This window comes from Salarias fasciatus, chromosome 18 (assembly GCF_902148845.1).
Source record: "Salarias fasciatus chromosome 18, fSalaFa1.1, whole genome shotgun sequence".
In the NCBI taxonomy this organism is placed as follows: domain Eukaryota; kingdom Metazoa; phylum Chordata; class Actinopteri; order Blenniiformes; family Blenniidae; genus Salarias; species Salarias fasciatus.
Window position 1 is genome coordinate 19,410,995 of NC_043762.1, and position 23,752 is coordinate 19,434,746.

General features: G+C 43.7%; 1 protein-coding gene and 1 long non-coding RNA gene across 2 annotated transcripts; both read right to left on the bottom strand.

Annotated features, from left to right (window-relative positions):
* Positions 1-5,194: 5,194 nt before the first annotated feature.
* On the bottom strand, positions 5,195-10,426 carry LOC115406167 (xin actin-binding repeat-containing protein 1-like). Its single transcript, XM_030116074.1, has 2 exons — positions 5,975-10,426; positions 5,195-5,544 (listed from the first exon to the last, which is right to left on the bottom strand). The coding sequence occupies exons 1-2, from the start codon at positions 10,424-10,426 to the stop codon at positions 5,542-5,544; spliced, it is 4,455 nt and encodes a 1,484-aa protein (XP_029971934.1). The 3' UTR covers positions 5,195-5,541.
* Positions 10,427-20,512: 10,086 nt separating this feature from the next.
* Positions 20,513-23,699, bottom strand: LOC115406087 (uncharacterized). The gene is made up of 3 exons (XR_003933489.1): positions 23,683-23,699; positions 22,854-23,005; positions 20,513-20,907 (listed from the first exon to the last, which is right to left on the bottom strand). It is a non-coding gene; the product is annotated as an uncharacterized LOC115406087 (long non-coding RNA).
* Positions 23,700-23,752: the final 53 nt, after the last annotated feature.

Sequence of the window (23,752 nt, forward strand, 5' to 3'; positions counted from 1 at the left end):
TTGAACCGTGTTCAATAATATCCTCATTGAAAAGATCGCTTGTGCTCATGTTGCTGCTCTTCTCGGGTGTTGGGCTAGATAACTTGTCTTGCTCTATGTTCTCTGACTGCGTGGTTGAAAGAAGATCTGTGGCCTCCTCTCCAGACTGAATGACAGACTGAATAAGAGCCTCATTGCTGTGAACATTCAGTATTTGCTCACTTGGATTTATATCAGTTTGCAGTGGAGCTACTTGATCCTCATCTCTTACACTTATTGGTGTCTCCAGAAACGTGGATTGCTCTGCAGATATGAAGCTATTATCCTGATCGATGTTTTTAGGAGGCTTGCCATCCTGTTCCAGAGGTGGGACTTCAGCCATAAGTATTTCACTCTGGATCTCTTTTGTCCCAGGCTCTGTTTTTGGGTCATTAGCGTGGGTCTGGCTATTTTTGTCATTTTCTTCAGTGGGTTTTATGATGACTTCCTCTGTCTCTGACGATGTCTGAAGCGGTTTTCCTGAGAGTTTCCCACTGGAAACTGTTCTTTTGGGTTCTGTCTTGTTTGCTTTGTCATTGCCACCTGATGTGAAAAGTTTGGATAAAGGACTTTTTCCTTTTGACCATGAGCTCAGCTTGGTCTTTGTTTTCTCAGGCTGTTTAGCAGCACTTTTTGGAGAAGTTGTTTCTACAACAGACTTCTTTTGATGATCGCTACTTCCTGGGTCATTGGCTGACTCAGCCTTTTCAAGCTCACTGCCGTCCTTCTCCAGACCGGATCCCTCTACAGTCATTTGATCAGTAACAACCTGTATATTTGACTCAGCTGTGTTGACTGAGGTTCTTGGGATGATATCTGGTTTCTGAGATGACTCCTGCTGTGTAATAATGAAAGCAGAACTTAGAAGTTCAGAGTCAAGTGATTTGTCGACTGTGTCTTCACCGTCTTTCAGAGTGGCATCGATCTGTAGTTTCTCTTGATTGCTCTGCAAATGGTTCTCTTGTACCATGTTTGACGTGTTAGCTGTCTCTTCATGGTGTTTATACTCATGAATTACTTCCTGTTCTTTCTGACTTGTCTCTGTTGGCTCTCTCGGACCTGTCTCTGTCTGTTCTCTCTGAGATGTCTGTATCTGTTCTTTTTGACTTGCCTCTGCCTGTTGTCTCCGATCTGTCGCTGTCGGTTCTCTCTGACTTGTCTTCATCTGTTCTTTCCGACCGGTCGCTATTGGTTCTCTCCGAACTGTCGCTATCGGTTCTCTCCAACCTGCCTCTATCTGTTCTTTCCGACCTGTCACTATCGGTTCTTTCCGACCTGTCTGTATCGGATCTTTCCGACCTGTCGCTATCGGTTCTCTCGGACGTATCTCTGTCTGTTCTTTCCGATCTGTCACTATTGCTTCTTTCCGACCTGTCACTATCGGTTCTTTCCGACCTGTCACTATCGGCTCTTTCCGACCTGTCTGTATCGGATCTTTCCGACCTGTCGCTATCGGTTCTCTCGGACGTGTCTCTGTCTGTTCTTTCCGATCTGTCACTATCGGTTCTTTCCGACCTGTTGCTACCGGTTCTCTCAGACGTGTCTCTGTCTGTTCTTTCCGACCTGTCTGTATCGGTTCTTTCCGACCTGTCGCTATCGGTTCCTTCCGACCTGTCGCTATTGGTTCTCTCCGGCCTGTCTGTATCAGTTCTTTCCAACCTGTCGGTATCAGTTCCTTCTGACCTGTCTCTATCTGTTCTTCCTCTGTCGGTTCTTTGCCGAACTTTGATGTTAAATGTTTGACATTACTCTTGCCACTGATGTTTTCTGCAGCCTTGGATTGATAACCTTGAAACTGAGCAGATTTCTTTAAGTGTACGGCACTGCTGGTTTCTCCGCTCGGCCGAGAGGGCCGATCATGAAGTGCCACACCAAATTTTTGAGCGAATCTCACAGCCTTCTGACCTTTATCTGGATGGTCGTCCCCTCTGTAATTGCCTGCTGTGTTGTTTGTTGTTGAGCTGGTTGCTACACTTGTCTGGAATGTATTTTTGCTCATGACAGATGCACCTGTTCCTGAGCGAGGCAAAGAAATAGTTTTCGTTGTTGGAGAAAGCAGAGAGCTTTCTTTTGCTGCATGTTGAGTTATTTTCTTTGAGGGGAACTTCTCTACTGAGTTAAAACCTTCCGCCCTCGATTGTACCTTGACTCCCTTGTCCTGTGTTTCTCCTCTGTAGCTGAGCCTGTCACTTTTCCATCGTTCTGATGAGCTGTTCGTCATTTTGTTTGTTTTTTCTTTGTCAGGCATCTTGTTTTTCTGTGCGGGCGTATATGTTTGAGGTGTTTGAACAATGCTGGCATTCTTTTTCTTCTCTGGAGGCCAGCTCAGGTTCAGTTTACCTCTTGCTTCTGGAACACTTTTATTTCCTAGCTCTCTTACAGATGACTTAGTAGCAAACGCACCGGCAGACATTTCCCTATTGATATCAGAAGTGCGAAACTTAGACTTTGTTGTTTTAACAGAGGACTTGAAATCCAGCTCGTCAATTCCTTGATCTTTTTGATTCCAGCGATTCTTATGTTGTGTGTGCCCAAAACCTTCATGATAATTTCCTCTTCTTTTAAAGAGTTCTTGGTAGTGAGGAATGCAGTAGAACTCTCCATAAAGAGATGAGTAGTTTTGGATGCTGTAATAAAATGGCACAAAGTCAAAAGGCAAAATCAAACATGTCGAACATGATTCATTTTTTTTTTTTATTACTTTTTTTGTAGAGATTTATATGAAAATATTCTGAGATACGGGCTTTATTTATGCAGGACAGCATTAGGTATGTTTATCCTGGTAAGTTTTAATATGATTAGTGGACACATTTTGTATTGTGTTGATGAAAAAAATTCTCACCTGAGCTTCTTGCCGCAGTGTTTGCAGCAGAAACAGTTGTTGTGCAGGATGAGTTTATTGGCCACCATTTTTTCCATCGGATAGACGGGTGTCAAACAGGCTGAGCACATTTCCTTGGCAGGTGGTTGGAACTACAATGATGGAAACAAATTTAGAATATAGCAACTTTTGATTGATGTTTGAAATTGCAAGAATTAAGAATTTATTTCTTATTTCCATTTATGTGCATTTATCTTTATGATTTTATCTTTCTTGTGGCTTCTAACTGAAGCTGCAGAGAAAAGCTTCTCGTGCCAGTGTTTATCAGTACTGTACATGATATAATGATATGCTGCATATACAATCAGGCTTTTTTAGTTTTTTAAATATTTATTTTATTTGACATTTTACACAACAGAACATGCAGTCATATCTACAAGCTTGACCTTCATAAAAGAACATACATTGTATAATGTGGTTACAGTATAAAATCTATAAGACAGATGTGTTTTAATCAAAAGTCAACATTTTTATTAATTCATTTGAAAGATATGTCTCATGACAAAAAAAAAAACATTTTATTTGAAAAAAAAAAAAAAGCAAGAATACATGAATGGAAACAGTTTATTTCCTAAAGTTAAAGGACTAGGAAACACACTGATAAGTGGCCTGCTTAGTGGTTTTCCTTCGGCTGGCTGAATGTCACAAAACCGACCCCGGCTTGGCGCTGCTTGAAACTTTGTCCTGAAACGTATGACCTGCTCTTTTCATCAAGGGAGACGTCATGACCTCATATCGCGTCGGACCCCCGGTGACCTCGAACAAGGCGCTGGACTTGCCGTCAGACTGCTTGGTGACGTATGTGGAAGTCATGGAGGACTGAAAGACGTTTCCAAAGCCGTCGGTTTCTTCGTATGTTTCGCTGACCGTCTTGGTGCCGATTATTCCCGCCGCTTGCTCTGGAACCGTTTTCACCTCGAGCACGCTGACCTTGCGCTGTGGACTTTGGTCATTTCTTGAAGACTTGGCGAGATCTGCGTTGGCGTCGCAGCGGCTGTGAGAGCTGCTCTCGTCGTGCGGTCTGAACGTCGACATGGTCGGCTTTGGCTGTTCGGGAGTCTTTCTGGCAGCGGAGTGAATGGAGATGAATGACGGTGAAGACTGAGAGGAAGACTGTCTGGTAAGTGGTTTATTTTGCATCTGTGTACGAGGGTTGCTTGCTGGGAGACTTGAATCTGGAAGCGTGACATCCGTCACGTCTTTACTTTGACTTGCTTTGGCCTTGCTGGACCCGATACTTATCTTCCTGATGTTATTGGTCACTTGAATATTTTGCTCAGATTTTAAAGATTCATCAAACAATCCTGACAACCCGACAATGTCAGCCTCTGATTTCAGGTTAGAGACGGAGTACAAAGCCTTCTTGATCGTCTCTTCGATCTCAAGAAGTTTTGCTAACGTCTGCTCCTTCAGATTCATAATTTCTTTGCTTGCCTTTTCCAGATCTTCAAATGCAGTGTCAACCGAGGAGATGCTTTCAAGGTCATCATCCAGTGTTTCTACTTCAACTTTCTTTTCCTCCTTTCTACTCTGTTTAGCATTTGGACCCATCCAGACTGGGACATTCTCATATAATGTCTTCAGAGAGCTGGCGTCCACACTGCTGGTCTCTCCCTCGATTTCTTGCACTTGCGACAGGATTCCTTTGAGTTCCTCTCGTTTCCTCAAATTTTCAAAGATTTCCATTGCAGCCTTTACGTTTCCTTTCATAATCTCCTCTTTGTGGACAGACAATCTTTGTCGTCTCTCATCTTCTGTTTCTCTTCCTTTCTTCTCTCTTAAGACAACTTTATCTTCAACTGTTTGCTTCTTATCGCTGAGGTCATGTTGCTGGACGTGACGTGAATCAACTGGACGATCGGTCTCCGTTGCGTATTGGTTTTTGCCTCGTTTGTGTTGCTGAGTAGTGATTTTATCCGCTTCTTTGTGGTTTTTACTGTGTTCATCTATAACACTTACCTTCTTTGGCAACAAAGCTCTTTTTTCTAAAGACTCACTGTCCTTTCTTTCAAAGTTTTGCAGGGCTGCCTTCAAGGTCATGTTCGTTTCCTGCCTGCTGTCTTCCGCATAATTCTTCATACACATCTGAATCTCCTCTGCTGCATTTATTTTCTGTATCACATTTCTTTCTATTTCCACATTACTGCTGTTAGATTTTGATTTCAGTTGGTTGTCTGGTTTGCTTTCAGGGAGCGTTTCTGCTGTCGTGCTCTTTTTCATTTCCATAGCCTTGAAGTCCACTGATGCGCGTTCATTTGTTCGGTTTGTGTCCAGCACTGCTTCATCAGCGTATTTTTGGTGCCACTGAACAGTCTCTTTACAGGTTTTTCTATGCTGTGCATCTGAGGAGTGTGTCACAGCATGTTGGCTCCGTTTTTGAGTAATTGCATCACTTTTTAGGTCCTTGACAGAGTAAGCAGCGTCGACTGTGGGGAACGATGATGAATTCTGCTCTTCCACCACAACACTTTTTGTCCATTGAGGCTTTGGCGGTAAAGCTGGCTTCTGCTCCTGCGGTTTCTCGGTCTTTTGAGGCAGCGGAGGTGCGGCTACAGTTGCTGGGCTGGCTGATCTACAGTTTCCGTTTGCTACAGGGTTGAGAGTTGAATTCTGTGTGGTAATGGGTGGCTGTCCTTCACAGGTTACTGAAATTGAAGGAGACAGTTTTGTGTCAGATGGAGGCAGAGACACCACAACACACTGCTTGTGAACAGTCTTGCTCCTCCCTGAACACTTCCCTGAATTTCTGTATATCATTGCAGCTTTATAGTCTCCTTTGGATACGTTTACACTCGACTTCTCAAGCGATTCCAGAGCCAACTGGACATTACCTCTCACAATACTTTCTTTGTCTAGAACCTTCTGTTCTGTGGCTGCACTCTGCAGAGATCTAATAGCTGCTTTTACATCTCCTCTGATCGCTTCCTCTGTCTCATCTTCAATTTTCTGACCATTAAGCTCACTGTATGCTACAGGTTTTAGCAGTTCTGAGCCACAATTACTGACAATAACTGTACCGTGTTGACAAGCCTCAAAGGAAATATGGTTTTCTTCAGCTTTTTCTGCATCACTGACCTTTGGATAAGTCCTCTTTTGTTGGCATCTGGAGGAGGATGAACATGTGGACTGTGTCACTGTCGATGAGCTTCCCTCTTCCGCTGACAGGTTCAGGTTGTATATTTTTCCCGGAGTAGCAACGTCCCGTTCCACATGCATGCTTTGCTGCTTGGCCATTTCAAGAGACTTTTTTGCCGCCTTCACATCTCCAGATATGATGACTTCTTTTTGCATTTGGTTTCCTTCTATTTCAGGTCCTTGGGCTGACAAGTCCATGTCATAGATGGTTCCTGGTTTAATGACCTCCCGTTCCACTATCATGCTTTGTTGCTTTGCACGTTCTAATGACTGCATGGTGGCCTTGATGTCCCCTGAGACAATTTCCTCCTTTTCGACAATGACAGGTTGCTTTACTGCGAGTTGCTGCTTTGCTGACAGGACATCTCCAGGGATTATTTCTTCCTTTTCGATACAGCTATCCACACTGATATTGCACTCTGACGAAAACACTTTTTTTGTGTTCTTTACATCTCCCGGCAGAACATCAGAAATAGTCCGCTCCACCTGCTCCTTCTGCTGACACAGGCTTTTCTTTGCTTCCCTCACGCCCCCGTGAACCGTTTCAATCTGCTCTTTGGCCATCAGGCTGTGATCAACCTCATCTTCACATTCCTCGGCGTGGAGACTCTTCAGATAACATAGATCCCCTTTCTCAATGCAACTTTTGTACAAATTAACATTTCCTTTCTCAGTTTCATCCACGGTGCAAGATGTTGCGGTCTTCTGATTATGGGCTGTGGCGAGAAGATTTCCAATGGTAGACTTTACATCTCCTCTCTCGGTTACGTGACTCGCAGTTTTGATTTCATTATTGCACATGAGAGAATAAACGGACAACTCAGCTAGTCCTTCTGCGGTTTCTTGTATCACGATTCCCTTCTTCTTATTCTTTTCTTGAACAAGCAGGTCATCGATCATCTGGGCAATATTTTTGATTCTCTGATCGCTCTCGATGTTGACGGACTCAGCTGGCTGTAAAACCGGGAGCTCCACAACTGTGGTTTTAACTTTACCTTTTTCGCTCTCTTTCAAAAGAGTGACTTGTGGTTTGAGGGTGGGTTTGATCAGCAGCTGCAACATGATGTTCCTGATGTTACCTCGAATGACCTCCTCTTTCTGAATCTGCAGGCCCTTGTTGTTTTCAATGAGATATTTTCCCATGTTGACGTTCCTGTTCTCGCTGGCTTCGATTATGATGCCGCTTGAGTGAACAAAGGTCATTTGGTTCAGGAATGAAAGGGTGTCTGCAACACTGCTGCAAGTGATTTTGTCCAGTGGAGTGGTCTCAAACATCCAGGTGGTGCACTTTACATCAGCTTTTGGGATCTCTTCAGCACCCTGGACCGAGGTATCTTTAGATTCCTTGATCTTGTCAAGTGGCTGAGACTCAAACAGCCAGGTGCAGCGTTTCACATCCCCCTTTTGGCTGTCTTCCCTGTGGACTGTCTTAACTGGGCTTTGTTCCTCAGGATCCCCTTTCAAGCTATCAATGGTCTGATTCTCAAAGAGCCAGGTAGATGTCCTGACATCGCCCTGCTGCACATCAGTCACACTGACCATTCTCACGAATTTCTTGCTTGCCTGCTCAGATTCAAAGATCTGTTTGTTGAGCTGTACATTTTTGCTGCCAAAGTCCTCAGTCACCCTGACGGATGGCTCCTCGTTGCTCGTGAACGAGTCCAGAGGCTGCGTCTCAAACTTCCACCTGGCTGCTTTGACATCTCCAGCCTTGACGTCTTCCTGAGTGACTGCCCGGATTACGTAGACTTCATTCTCGGCCTTGATGGCGTCCAGGGGTTTCGTCTCAAACATCCACCTCGCTCCTCTCACATCGCCACTCATCACCTCTTCTTTTTTCACAGTTGTCACTTCATGAAATTGTCCCTCTTTGTCTCTGATAGCGTACATCGGCAGAGACTCGAACATCATGCTGCTTGACTTCACGTCGACGCTGCTCGCAGGCTGTTCCACAGAGACCGGCGTCCGGTCCACAGGTTCCTCGTGGATTTTGTCCAATGAGGATGTTTCAAAGACAAACTTTTTGTTCTTCACGTCGCCGCCTTGAAGATCCTCGACTTGCTTTGCGTTTTGCTCGCTGCTGTCCTTATTGATCAAGTTCATAGGGCAGTTCTCAAACATCCAAGTAAACTTGTTCACTGAACCTTTTTCGATGTGTTCGTCTTTGTTCTGGTCACCAGATGTTCTCAGCATCTCGGATCCTATTTCGTCGAGGGATTGGGATTCAAAAAGTTCTTTGACCCTGGAGACGTCTCCAGACTGAAAGTTAACCTGGCTGATACATCTGGAATCCCGTTCTGCGTTTGAATCTTTTCTTATTCTGTCCAAGGTTTCTGTTTCAAACAGATGTTTGACTGTTTGCACACCGACCTCTGATTTGACCGAATCCTGTGTGGTACTGCATAGTTTCAGACTGTACTCTTCCCCATCTTTGATACTGTCGAGAGGCTGTGACTCAAAAAGCCAAGTCATTGATTTGACATCTGCGTCGATGTCTTCTTTGTCTTTCATTTTTTCTGATTTGTCATACAGAATATCCATTGGCTGCGTCTCGAATAACCATTTACAGGACTTGACGTCACCTTTACGGGTTTCTTCTTGTGAAGAAGAGCTTTGCGCCGTCTGATTGAACTTCGAGTGGATTCCGTCTATTGTCTGAGTCTCAAAAAGCCATTTTGCCATCTTGACGTCACCCATTGTGTCCTCCTGTCTGGTGATGCCTTTGATCACCTCGACGTTTTCCTTTCCCTCTGCTAACTGGTCCAGAGGTCTGGTCTCAAACATCCACTTGTAGTTTTTGACTTTTCCTTTGATGAACTCCTCTCGGCTGACTGTTGTAACCTCGTGGAGGTTTCCAGAGCTGTCCTTTATCGCATATAAAGGAGTTGTCTCGAACATTGCTTTGTTACCTTGGACATTTCCCGCTGTGATATCATGCTCCTTCTCCTTTATGTCTTCATCAGAATGAGCAATCTTGCACAAAGGAATTGTTTCAAAAAGCTGTTTGAAGCCCTTCACATCACCTCTCTCTATGTCATGTTCTTTGAATGAGGCGCTCCTCTGACTGCTGCAGCCCTCAAAGATTTGTTTTTTGCCTTTCACTTCTCCTTGTTCATCAGCTGAAAGAGTAATTTTCTTCAGTTTCCCGACTTCATAACTCTCACTCAGAGCTTCCATGGGCTGGGTTTCAAACAGCCACAGGGACGTCTTCACATCTCCTCCAACGATTTCTTCCTTTTCCAAAGACCTCTCTTCAGAGTCTCCCTTTAATGCGGCCAAAGGTTGCAGCTCAAAGAGCTTCCTTTTATTGACAACATCGGCCTCTCGTGTTGTTTCGGCTGTTCCTTTAAACTGGTCTTCTCCCACAGCCTCTTGTATGGTATCAAAAGACTGTGTTTCAAACATCCACCTCTTCTGATCAACACCTTTATGGCCTTCCTCCAGAGATATACCTCGAATTATCTTCAGTCCATCAGCTCCCTTATTGATCAGGTCCAAAGGCTGGGTTTCAAACAGCCAACGGGCCGTGCTGATGTTGCTCCCGCTGACCTCCTCCCTGCACACTGACTTGATCTCGTGGATGTTGCCACTGTTGTCTCGGATGGCGCAGCACGGCTCTGTCTGGAAGAGCTTGACCGTCTTCTGGACGTCTCCTCTCTGCTCCTGAAGCTCAGATTTAAGTTTCAGGAAGCTGTGGTCTTCGATGGAGTTGCAGCGGCCAAGATCACTCAGGGGCTTGGACTCGAACAGCATCCGAGTCCCCCTGACATCTCCGGGCTGGATGGGTTCCTTCAGCACCGCCTCCACCAGCTCACCCTCCTCACTTTTTGACCTACTGAGGGAATCTAACGGCTGGGTCTCGAACAGCCACGTGGATGTTCTCACATCCCCACTGACGGACAGCTGCCTTTTGGCAGACCGTTCCTGAGCGCTGTCACACTTCTCGAACATTGAGGAAGTACTTCTGACATCTCCGCCCGTTAACTCCTCATCGTCCATCAGCTTCTTGGTCGCATGAGGATCCCCGATATTGTCCAGCGTCCAGTTCTCGAAGATCCACCTCATCGACTGCACCTCACCCTGATAAGCTGCGTCCGCTGCCTGAGAGGCTTCGGACTGCACCGCATTCATGATCTCGTCGTCCACGGCGCCGTCCAGACTGGCCCGGAGGTCCGGGTGGATGTGCTTAAAGAGCCGCTTCAGCTCGCTCTTCTGCCGCTGCTGGTAGAACACGGAGAAGCTCTCTTTCGGCGGCGGCACGGGCAGGTTGCTCGAGGGCGCCGGGCCCTCGTAGTCAAGGGGTCTGGGTGGTACGGGAGGGGGCGGAGGGAGAGGCAGGTCATCTTCATGAGATGAATGTGAAACTTTGATTTTCCTGGCCGCCTCAGCCATCTTGTGATAAAAACAAAGCAACAAAGAAAAAAAAAAAAAGCAATCTTATCAGGGTCAAATAATGAAAAGTAACATATTTAAATACATGGAAATAATAAGATTGCATGCAATTAGTGAACAAAGACATACTTTACCTTCCTCTAGCTTGAAGATTTTCACAGCACACCATCTTCTGTCACACCAGAGTTAAAGCACTTCACAGCTGTTAGTAGGACGGCGGCACGACGCCTAACCTCTTCTGAATGCACTTCACATCCAGTCTGATCTAATTTTCCGTTTGCTTTTCTGATTTGAAAAAAAAAGTGTAACAAGCACTATTATTATTGTTATTATTTGTTAGAGTTGTTGCTATTGATCCTTTTTGTGAACACATTACTGTATTTTTTTTACTCCAGAAGGAAGACCTGGATGTAAGAGTTATGCCGCACGTACAATGGAAAAACATTTATGATTTGACTGCTGAATTATTTTCAAGTTTAAACAGGAAGGCGAATCAGATTAAATCTAAAAATGTTTCTTAAACACCGCAAGGAACTGTCCAACATCAACTCATTCATGTCAGCGCTTTAATCAGGACAATTATTACAATCAAGTGAATAAAAGGGCCGAAATAGTTGCGTTCAGCTATTTAATGACAGAAATATCAAAGTTAAAATTGTCTTTTTGTCATGTAAAAAAACATGTCTATGATTTTGCGTGATTGTGTTTTGTCACAATAAACCTTTAGTCACTGAGTTTCATCAATACGCTGAGAAATGAGAAATCTTGAACACTGGTTGATGTGTCTGGTTGTTCTGAACTTCACTGATCTAAATTTGTGCTCATGTTATTTGTTAAAAACACTGACATATTCGGTATTGGTTAATAATCCACGGCACACAGTAATGAGAAACCACACGGAACTGTAATGGATTAAAGATTGGTACCTTTGTGTTGTTTGCCTTTTTTGGTGGAGTCCTGATGAATTCCTGCTGAACGACAGAAAAGGGAGATTTCAAAAATTTAAGGCACGCAGGAGCTATTTATTGAACATGTTCAGTCCCCGCTGTGGCAGAACACAGCGATTGTTCCCTATTGAAGCCCTTGACCTCGCTTGGTAAAGAGGAATGAGAAGCATTTCAGGAACTCACCGGCTCTGCTGAGTCTCCTGCGGCGCCTGTGGCTGCTGCTCTCGACAGATAGAGAGTCGATCTGTCCCTCACCGAGGTGGGAGTGGATATCCTGTCTCTGACTGGTCTCGCTGGGGAGCCCCCCTTGGTCAAAACTGGACTGCGTCTGTCATCTGCAACACACGAACAAACAAAAAAAGTCAGTCATTTACAGTTAATTAAATTACACTCAATGGGGAAGCAGTGAGATAAAAGTCTCAGGCGGTTTGAGTGTTGTTTGCATATTTAAAAGACAATAGTGTTTCCCAAAATAGGCAAAAGTAGGTTATGTTTACTGTCAGCAGCACGTTCAGTGACAACATTTTGTCTGGGTATTTTTACTTTCGTTCCTATTGTGATAAACTTTCTTATCACCACTCCTTTCACTTTGCTGAGCCTCATGCACTTTTACCAGTGTGATCACAGCGTTAATATATACTCGTATTAAGAAAGCTTTATTCTGCACAGCAATAAATGCTTCTTTTAAAAGTCAGCATCTTAATGTTGTGATGTATCGAAGTCAATCATATCTTTTCACACTTGATGTCACACAATTCAATTTTCTTACACATAAATAAGTTATTTTGGGAAAAATTAAGGATTCATACTAAATCAACGATTGTATCTCGTATCAAGCTGGATGAGACATCTAAATATACCGGGTGACACGAAGTTCCAGTTTTCCCTGCTTGTCTTCTGGGAAGCTCACCACCCGGCGTGCCACAGACCGACCGTGACGCCAAAGGGGGGAGAGAGAAAAAAAACAGCAACTGCTAACTCAGCTGGAGTGACACAAATTGTTTGCACATTGTTTGCATGAGCTGTCGGCCATCAAACCGTCAACACCTGACAGGAAGAATGTGACCACATGAACCAGTAAAAAACATGGAAATTCTCCTTGCCCCCAAACTTTGACTTTATGGCAGGAATGATAGTTTTTCATTTAAATTTGGTTTGATTTGAATAGGTTTTTTTTTCTTAAGTCTTGCTTGTATTACATCAACTGAAACCTCCATCCGTTTTTAATTTTAGAACAAATAATATATGATCAATTCACAAAAAAATAAAAAGTAAAAAAATGCCAATAACATCCTGACGAACACTCTGGTCGTCCCAGGTCAGCGGCCCATGCAGTGTGTTGCTCCGGCTATCCAGCTGTAACTAATGGTCAGATTTAAACATACCTCCTCTTTTCACGCACTAAGCCCCGGCTGAACAAAAGGATGGACCGGCGAGCTGGCGCCTCTCACGAGGCTGGACTTAAAGCATTTTCATAGCTGGGTGAGCAGACAGAATGAGGCGTGCGCGTCCTGCTGAAGTCCTCACCCAATAAACCCAAAGGTCAGCCTGTCATTGCTGTCTGTTTGCACTCACACACACACACACACACACTCCTATCAATGAAAAGTGGACCGCCGATTTGTAAAAGCAAGTTGTTTTTGAACAACAGAGTATCTTTTGCTGCAGGTGATCTCGCCCGGCTTCCAAGAGATTCCTGCTGACATCTCTTAGATCTGGGTTAATTCTCCAGGAATGAAGAGGAGCTATTAGTGGCGCAGTAATGGTGGTTCCTTTTGGGCCACTGGCAGCTGTACAAATGACGGTGAAATGCAGCTGGTATTTGGGCTTCACCACCACCATCACCACCACCGCCACCTTCGCCGCCATCAGCTGTCGGTCGGTTGTGGCTGCATTCACAGACTGCAATGAAAAGTATCACGCCTGAAAGGGTCTCATCCGGGAAAACCCTCAGACCCCCCGGAGAGCATCCCGTCGCCGTTCGCCACACCGAGCTATTGAAATCACTTTGAGTTTCTGACCTGGCTTTTATGACAAACGTGAATCAGAGGAGAAAAGTGACTGACGACCGACTTATTGCTGTTCTGTGACCTCGCATTCCTCACATTTCAGAGGATAACGTAGTGAAAACTGATCTCTACAAAAGCCATGGAGAGGATTCCAGAACTGTAGTCACAACTCTTCAGTTTGGAGCTTTCGTAGCTCTGAGATCACTCATCACGAAATGGGAGCAGGAAAGGTCAAAGTTATTTAATCAAAGTCACTCATTAAAAATTATTTGTCATATTTTATCGTTTAATTATGAGAAATATGTGATTAAAATCTCAGTCAGTCTTTTAGTTTTATTAAAAATGGATTATATGTTATTTTCACATGAAAATGGTAATAGCTTTATGAAAGTTTAGAATTTTAAACCAATAATATTTAACACTGTTTTTCAGTGCGTGTTCATCATCTCCATCCAGCTTGATTCTGTACATTCTGTCATCCTAGATGGAGATATAATATAAAGCAGTACGTGCATCTCATCCATCTCCTAGTCAATGTTATACGATATTAAAATTCCAGGTTCACCACACAGTGACATCATTTTCTACAGTTCGGATGACTGGAGTTAATGATTACTTACTAAAAGACCATTCAGCTCTGGTGTCGCTGTCCCGTCCTTCAGCGTCTCTTCTGGGTTGGTAGACTGATTGTCCTGTGATGTGTGTTTCAGCCTGTTTCCTCTCGCTCTGCTCTCTGAGTCCCGGCTCGCTCTCTCTCTCTCTCTCTCTCTCGTCCTGTGGCCTTGGTGACAGCTGATTTTTATCAGAGCCCGCTGTCCCAGTGGAAGACTTCAGTTATTTTGGGATGGTGGGCTGGCTGCTGCTGCTGCTGCTGCTGCTCGGCTGAGTCAATCACCTCTCTTAGTCACTGAAGGACTGGGGGCACCCCCCCCACCCCACCCCACCCCCACCCCCTCCACCTCTCATTCCCATAGCCACATTGTCACCCACTATAACGGGCGCTGGGTGGGACCGGCAGTGTGTGTGTGTGTCAGCGGCTGTTTGATGAGCGGCATAAAATACAGGAACACTATTCAGGCCCTATTATGGCGCCGCCGTCATTTTCCTCCTGGGGTTTCGACGTTGTTTAAATTTTCCACGTCCTTCCACGTTCCTGTGTGTCTCCCAGAATCGTCGCTGGGTAAACACCTGAGTCGACGAGGCCCGATCGGTTTCAGGTCTCATGCAGACACGGCTCAGAGGGCCAAGGTCTGTGTCATGGCGAGAGCCATCAAGGACAGCCTCACTCCTATCTTGAGCATGTTCACCAAACGCATAGCTATGCCTTTACACCACAACATCCTTGTCTTTATTTAGCTCTTTTTTCCTTCCAGCATGAAAAAGCACATCGGGAACCGCTTCTTCCATCCAAAGGCCTTGATCCCGACATGTTCGCTCATGGAAACCTGATATAGATTCATTTCTTATGTTATGTGGATATTAGATCACTGCGTTTGATACATAATGAATAATTCACCGACCTTTATGGAAAATCACGTCTCATTAAATGTTCACTTGTCTAATTCAAGAGTGAGAACCGCTGAGCATGAAGCGTGACACCACAACCTGACTATAGTCTCATGACTTTGAGGGGGAACCCTGGCCTGAGCCCATCTGGCTCCTGAGACGTCAGCGACTGCCGGCACAAACATGAAATCAAACACTGCGCCTCACCGTGTGAGTGTCCGGACGCTCTGGCGTAACGCTCCGGGAGGCCATTCAGAGTCCTCATTCCATCCACCTGGGTGGTTCCCTGTGGATCGATGACATAGATCAGACATCAACAGATCTTCAGATACACACTTTCTTGGGCTTGTCTGTAGTTGATTCAAATTTGATGCTGGCTTAAGTTTTTCTTAATGTTTTGATATTTTCATTTTTGCTTTTGATCTTATATTTTCCCATTTTGGTTATAGTTTGAATCTTATATAATTAGTTTTATGTGAAAAATATTTTTTTATGCTGATATTTGCTACTTAAACAAAGTTGCCTCGGTGACTGGCAACACTTTGCTTTATGTCAATGTATGTAAACTGTAAACCAAAATTGTAACTTAAACATAGTAAAAGGAGTGTTTTTTTTTCCTTCTTTCTCCTTTCTCTTTTCTCTCTTTTTTCTTCTTCTCAGAGTGAGCAGGGGTGGGTGGGAGTTGTGGGGATAAATTTAAAAGTATTTTTTTGTCATCTGTTGTACATTTGTTGTGCATTTGAAAATAAAAGGATCAACACAGTCAGTCTCTCTCTCTCACACACAAAAATAAAATATAAAAAAAAACAAACAAAAAAAACAGAGTTGCCTCGCCTTGCTGTTAAATCCCCCGTCTTAAAAAATATACATGAACCAGGACCAGGTAAAGCCGGGGTCAAGAGGCCATCTGTTTCTTCGTGTTTTTGTTGTTTTTTCATTGTTAGTCATTCTATCCATGCTTGTAGTAACTGTTAAGCCCTAACATTTAATTTTTATTGTAGTTTGATTGTATTTCAACTTTCTATTCTATTTTATTCTATTCCGTATGGAGCAATAAAGAATTTCACACAAAGTATTTTCTATTTTACTTCTAAACATTGCCCCGATTCTGCACTCTGAACTCCTGCGACCAAACATCTTCCAGCATTTTCAGTTTCTTGTTTTCTCCTATACCTGTGATCCTTTCTTCAGCCTCACATACCTGAACAGGTGTTTCCTTCAGGATGGTGCTGTGGCTGCCGCGGGCCTGCAGAGGGCGCTCTATCCCTGGTTTGCTGCTGCTGCTGCTGCTGCTGCTGGTGTTCAGGTCCTCCTGCAGGGTGACCTTTGACTCGAACAGAGCACACAGAGCTCTGGTGCCTGATCTGACTCTCTGAGGAAGCGAGTCCACGGAGACACTCCTCATCAGATTAGAGTCTCTTCCTGGTCCGCGCTCCGCGCCGCTCTGCTTCCTCCACCGACTGTACGCTTTAGTTTCTGTCACCTAAAGACAGGAGTGTTTGTTTGTTTGTTTGTTTTTTTAACTCAACAGTTTTCTCTCCGGATAAGAAAGACGGATTCAGTGATCCTACCTCAGGTTGTGGCTCTTCCAGCTCATAACTGCTCAGGTCGACGCAGCTCTGGTAACTGCAGGAACACATTTATCGACAATTATTCATTCAATTATGATGAAGAGCTTTGACCAACTGGATCAGAGTGGTGTGGCCTCTGGGAGTGTGTGGTGTGGAACGTACTGTTGCACCAGCTCGGAGACGGACTTTCTGCTCCAGCGGGAGAGACTGTTCATCAGCGAGGGTTTCTCCTGAGCCCCAGAGAAACTCTTCAGGGACTCGGCTCTCCTCAATCCAAATCCCTCCATGGCAGTTTTATTTTTTCCCCCAGCGGCTACAGAAATGAAAGACGTGTTGGACTTTTGGTTCTAAAACCACACACTCCTTTATTTTGACATCTCACTAAACACAAAAACCTGCAGTCATATTCAGAGCAACTAACATAAAATCCATTACTGCTTTATTCAGGTCTAAATCTCCACAAATTCACCAGGGTGTGTTGGTTATTATGTAACAGCCTGCAACTAAACCTGACAGTCATATGACTCTGGCAATGTTTATGAATCCCTGCACTCACAAAGCAATAACAGTTTTTCCCTTAAGACCATTATTGAGTTGACTTTAGTTGACTTTAGTTTAGTTTAGTTTAGTTTAGTTTAGTTTAGTTTAGTTTAGTTCAGTTTAGCTTATTCATTCATTGTAAAAATGGAAATGCCACAGTTCAAAACAATACAAGACAAAAATGTTCAAATTTCTGAATTAAAGAGAGAAGAAAGAAGAATAAACTTATATGATCTACCTCTTTATCTCATGCAACCATTTTCTCTGAACATAAAGAATTATTTTATAAGCCACTTATAAGAAATAGAAAAAAAATACATTTAGATTTTTCAGGGAAAAAATACATAACTACTGTTTACTGTCAATAAAACTTGCTCATTTTCTCTGTGTACAACTAGCAAATGTAATTTAGATATTGTTCTTTCTGCAAGATAAAACTGAAATGCATCCATACCTGAGAGGAAGAACAAGTCACAGTTGCATCTTCGCCTTTCTCCCTGACTTGTGATTGAGGATCATCTCTCACAAGACACAGCAATTTCCACAGGTCAAAGTCCTTTTACACCTTGTGATTCAAAGCTTCCGGAATACTACACTTATAACACCCGGCGATTCTGAGACCTGGTAAAACTGCAAAGTCTTGAAGCAAAGAGGTCTGATCAAAATGCACAGATCTAGAAATAAACTCTGAGAAACATACATCAATAATGAAATGATAGAGGCAGTGCTGACAGGGTGACACATTCAAACACGCCCGCCGTGGATGTGTGTGTGTGTGCGCTGTGACAGCTGATTCTGTCAAACGTCGACGGTGAGATTCCCCTCATAGCGGCTCTGTCACTGTATCCCGGGTCAGAAGCGGCAGCAGGCCTTTTTATTTGCACTTCGCATGTGAGCTGCTGTCACTTTAGTTCCAGTCACATTTGTTCGCCTCACACGACATCCTTCCTCCGTGCGCTAAAACGGACGATAATGTGTCAAACTGCTACTGCCGCCTGGCCAGCGCGCTGCAGAGGCCGACGGCGAGTCTGCGCTGATGTGGGGCTGAATGATGTGGATTCTAACAGTGGACCAGTCAAACTCAAATGCATGACAGGGAGAACATGCAAACTCCACACAGGATCCAACATCTGTATACATGTAGAGCTCTTCTTTGAGTTAACCAACCCTTCAAATGACAGATGTGACTGTTCAGGTACTCAAAAAGAAACAAATCGCAGTGTTTCAGTCTGTACTTTTTACAGTCAAGATCCAAGGACCGGATTCATTGACAACGATAGCAAAGTTGTGTGATTGTGATATCTAACCCTTCAAGACGCTGTTACCCATACAGACTAAACAGATACCACCCTGTTATTCTATACGTTAGTAGTTTTGGCACGCACGCATAAATTAAACCACTCTGCATGTTGCACAGTCACGACAGCATTGAGTCCAAAGTTTGCATTTTTTTTCTACAACTGTTTGCAGACTCAGCGTTTAGAGAATCAAACATTTCTTATTTTTAATCCAGAACATGTGTCTGAATTTAAAATAAATCGGTGTGACTGGAGTGCTGGATGTAAGATGACTTATTGAAGTGCTCCAGTGGAAAAAGAAATTCATTCATATCAACTAAAATAAAACTTTAAAGAGAAAAACTTGAGTCCTACTATCAGCCTGACACCAGAAGATGGTGCCAAAGCAACATTCAGCTCCCTGTTTACCTTCCCTTTAACAGTATTCAGACACTGGATTGCTGATAAAGCAGTACATTACAGTCAGCCTGACACTTAGAGGAGAATTCAGCCCCAGAATGAGAAAATAAAGGACCGTGAACATAATCGCTGTACATATCAATGCTCTGAACAAACGGAGCAAGAAGCGGCGTGGGTCAAAAATCAATGAGAGGATTCCATCCTGTGCCTGACAGCTGTGCTGTCAGCCGTTAATGCGTGTTTTGCCAGCTGCGATGAGAGAAGAGAGAGGCAATCAGTGAGTGATTGAGCTTGTAGGCGACGTAGAGGGGGAGAAGGGGAGGGAGAGGGGGGGGTTACAGTCTCACCCACACAGCTCCACAGAACAGGCAGTACTGGCCTGAACAGCTGAGAACAGAGCAAGCCTCCTTCCCCCTGCTGCTGCTGCTGCTCCTGCTGGAGAGCCTCACATGGAGCCACATGTGACAGCCAGCCAGCACCAGCAGCTCAGTGCACCGGGCTGGAGCGCCACACACACACACACACACACACACACTCTCCCTCGTGCACAGCTTTTACAGCCTGCGACTGTGAACGCATAGTGAACCCGCCCGATCGCGAACGTGAAGCGATCCGTCCGACGCAGCCGATCCAAGCAAGTCTGTAGGTTTGTGAGAAAGGTCACCACAACTCTCCTGATGACGAGAGAGCCGCTGCTGAGGAGGGAACGTCAAAGTCAGCCATACAGCTGCTCTGCCATCGAGGCACGAGCGGCTCACATGCTGCATCAGATAAGACCGCGTCGGTTGAACGCTGGTTGTGAAACCTACTTTCTCTCCGAGGAGCGGCGTCTTGCAAACAAACTGCAAGTTAACATCTGTTGTGAAAATGTAAACAACAACAACAGCAACACTTGAGCAGTACATCCAGGCTCATCTCAGTGTGCGCATAAGCTTTCCATATTGCAATACTGAAGCAAATCAGCTGAACTCACTAGTTTTAGGCTGTTGCATGTGGCAAAAGGCCAACGGCTGCCATTACAGCGTGGCAGGAAGCTCTCTGGTGTCGCTCCCTGAGCTGATAACTGTACACACACACACACACACACACAGAAACACAAACACACACAAAGGGACGGCAGTTAACCCGTCACTTAAGGTCTCACCACGCTGAAATTTCACCTGAAGTCTTTATCTGATGGCATATTTTCACTTTATCTTACTTTGGTAGCACAGTTGAATACAAAAAAATTGAAAGCCTTTTTTTAAGGTTATTTTTACAATTGTGCAACAAGATGTAATAATGCAAACAACAGTAACAACTGAGGTCATGTAGTTTTTTTTTTTTAATTAGATTTCTGTCTGTTGGATATGGAGTTTTTTCCCATCAGTCAATCATTCTGTATCATGACTGCTTTCTCAGATCAAGAAGAATATAGATTTATGATAATTATTTTAATTACGCTCTACAATTTTAAAAAAATCATGTATAGTTTAGAACAGATGTTTAAATAGGCTTTTATTCACAACACGCATTTAAAGTTTCAGTGAAGGGATTATTCTTTGACAGGACACAACTTTTTATTATTATTATTATTATTGCAAATTCACACATTCCATTCTCGCAGGACTTGTTTATCTGATCTTCATTCATTTCCCAAAATTTCAAATTTGATGTAAATTCTCAGTAAAAAGCCTCAAAAGATGCATTTAAAAAACACTGACCTGGGTTTTCCCAGGTGTCACTATATTAATATTTAGTGTGACACTTTTTACTCTTGCTCAAGGATCAACACAGTCAATCTCTCTCACACACACGGTAAATTTAATCTGCATTAAGTCAATGTCAATATATCTCTATGCATGCTGTGTATTCTGTAGGCAAATGAAGTATTTATAATTTGATGGATTTGAGGGGTCCTGCTATCTCACAGGCTGGTTATTATTCATATAAAGGGTCAAAGGTCAATAATGGATTTGAAATGCCATTCCCTGGACGCCTCTCTTAAAAAGTGCGTCTCAGCCTGTTGAAAGAACACGGCTCTGATGGAAACCACTCTAAACACAGAGAGACCGACGCTGGAGAGACGAGCGAGGCAGAGAACTGGGCGACATGCAGTCATGGGCGTGAAGATGCTGCCAAAGCTGACGAGGGTGACCGTCACTCTGCTGCCGTTCATGATGATGATGATGATGATGATGAAGGTTATTGTAATGATTCACTGCCTTCACGCTAAAAAAGAAGAGACTGGTCTATATTTGTTCTTGGTGACGACAGTGAAAATATGACATCAATGGATCTATTAAAAAAAAACAAAACAGCTTAATAATGTGTGAGTCACACTTTTCAGGATGTGATGTAAAGTAAGGCTTCGTCTATCTATTTATCTATCTGTCAACTGTCTGTCACCTGACGCTTCCTCTGAAATCCAGGAAGATGAGCGTGGTCTGTGAGAGGGGTAGATCCCTGAGATGGTGTCCACGGGGGCGGAAGGAGGAACTGGGGCAGTTTCACACGCCTGAAGCTTTGTCAAACTCTGTCAGTATATGGCTGAATGTGGGCCATCACTGGCATAGCTTGACTGAGAAAAAAAAAAAAAAAAAATGGGGCCACAAGAGCCAGTGGCAGCAACCTGAGAGGCGGCCAGAATGTGGGTTAACTATAGGTTATGTAACGTGGATCGTGGACTGAAAGCTCAGTAATGTTTTGCTCTCACTGGAACACCTTTCAGGCACAGAATATAAGTGCATGACATTGTTAAGGAAATAATACATTCTCACTGAGGTGCCATATGTCATTTCAGTGTTATTTACATGACATGTGAAACAACTCTAAGCACAAAAAAAAAAAAAGGCTGAGAGTCTTTATCCGTTTACAGCTTGATGCCTGCAGTGAGAAACTAAATAAACACAAAAACCTGTGACAGAATGAGATGCATGTTCCCAGTAGAAACTAAACCATAACTGATCGTCATATGAAATATTAATCTCGCTCCGTGACTCATCTCTTTCTCATTTATCTGTGCACTTAAGTGGCCTCAGAAGGCTCAGCCCTCGAAAGACATGACAACCCTGCGCGTGGCAACAGCATGCACCAAGGAACAGGAAACTCCAACAGTATTGCACAAATGTATTTTTGTCCAAGCAGTGTGATTGTTCTATAAATAACACAGAAGCATCACGTAGCACTTTGATCATGTGTTGAAAAGTCGGACCGTGATTTCAAACAATGGATCAGTACCGAACACACTCACACAAATCTGTCTTATAAATAAGAATCTTTCAGTTCTTGCATGAAAGATAAATCTTGGTTATTCATGAGCTGCTTCTCTACTCTGATCTTGATCATTTTCCGCCGTGCACCGACTCCCTGGCGTTCAGTCCCCATGCAGGTTAGCGCAAGAGAAACACAGACACACACGCAGTGCACTGTAGTGCTCCCAGCCAAAGTGGGTCAGACTCTCATAACACACTTCCACATGAGTGCCGAGGTCGAGACAAGCAGTCCCTCCTCTGGCCACAGTATTTGGACCAACAGACATTTAGGTATTAGTGCGATTGATGCACTTTTGCCAAAGATGCAGAGCAACTTATTTTTAAAAGACACAGTTGCTTTAGTTTTCTTATTCACATCTTTCTTGCTGAAATCATAATAAGTACATCTGGGTTACTTCAAAGTAATAAATGATCTGTTAGAGTAGTTTCATGTCAGTTCAAATGAATGTAGCATTAAACAGGGAACTGAATTCCTTTGCCATTGTGGGAAGCTTCCTGGAGTTCGGGAGTGTCTTTGAACAGTCACCACAACTGAGAAACAGCAATATTACCAGCAGTCACATTCCAGTGAGACAACATGAATACCAAAGAGAGTGTGTCACCTTTAATAAGCGTCTGACCCCAATTTTATAATAGGTTAGAAGGTAATTTAGAGACATGAAAGGCAAAGAGATCGTGTCAAAACGCCATTGACACTGAATTACATTTCATTAGATGTAATTGTGCTGTTGTTGTTGTTTTTTTAAAAACTTCTTGAATTGATGTGGCATTAGTTCATAAACACATCAAAGTTGTAAAACTGTTAACATAATTGCTCGGTGGGACTTCGCATGTGTCATTTTCCAGTGTTGTCTGATTTGAAAAGTAAATAACCAGCTGGAGGTTTAAAGGTTACTCATTTACCAGCAGATCAGCAGCGGTAACAGCGCCGTGTGTCAGACAGGAATCTGTGGGCAGCGTCTCCCGCCTCCGCGCGTCACCGTCTGCGTCAGGACACACGCACAGAGAGCACGCGCACCCAGCAAGAGGCGTCCGGCCCCGGCTCCTCGTGGCGTCTGTCGGCCAGAAAGCAGTCATTATCAAGCCTTGAAGACCCCGATAAAAGATTCATCTTTCTGGAGGTTTTTTTTTTTTTTAAGTGCCCTGATAATTAGATTAAATGATAGCTTTCAGTCCAATGAGGGAACTCAAATGCAAATTAAATCACCGCAACACAACATAATGCAGGTGCTAATAACACTGTGTATTTATGTCATTTCTGTCTGGAGTAATGACGGAAATCTGTGTATTCTCCGGAAACAGAACAAACACGCATGATGTGGTGATTACACTTTCGTTGCTGTGGCAGAAAACTAAGGTATCTTTATCACAGTACAGCTGCTGCGTTCTCAACCCACTATAAATAACACATGTCAACCATCCCAGACCCCAATTCATTAATATTTTTGTGAATCAAAGATCTGAGAGAGGGGTATGCGACTTTTTAAAACTGTGGGGGCCACAGAGAAACAAAAGGTTGAACCCAATAACCAAGACAATATTGATAAAGTGCTTTGTGATGTGGGAAATGAAATTCAAAACAGACAGAATGTGGTGACACAAACGACAAAATAAGAAATTGTTTAAAACCTGATTGTTTAGGAGCTGATTTGATGGCAAACCATTGCCCTGCTGGCATAACCATGAAATAAATGAAAACAAACGGCGAAGTTTTAAATGCCCTTTTCATTACCTGCTTTCCGATGGCTGTGCTGAGGCTACTGCGCATGCGCATCGTCCTCCGCTCCCAGCATGAGGGGTGA

Bases quoted from the DNA above. Each gene is read 5' to 3' on its own strand.
- LOC115406167 (XM_030116074.1), bottom strand. From the start codon at position 10,426: ATGGCTGAGGCGGCCAGGAAAATCAAAGTTTCACATTCATCTCATGAA.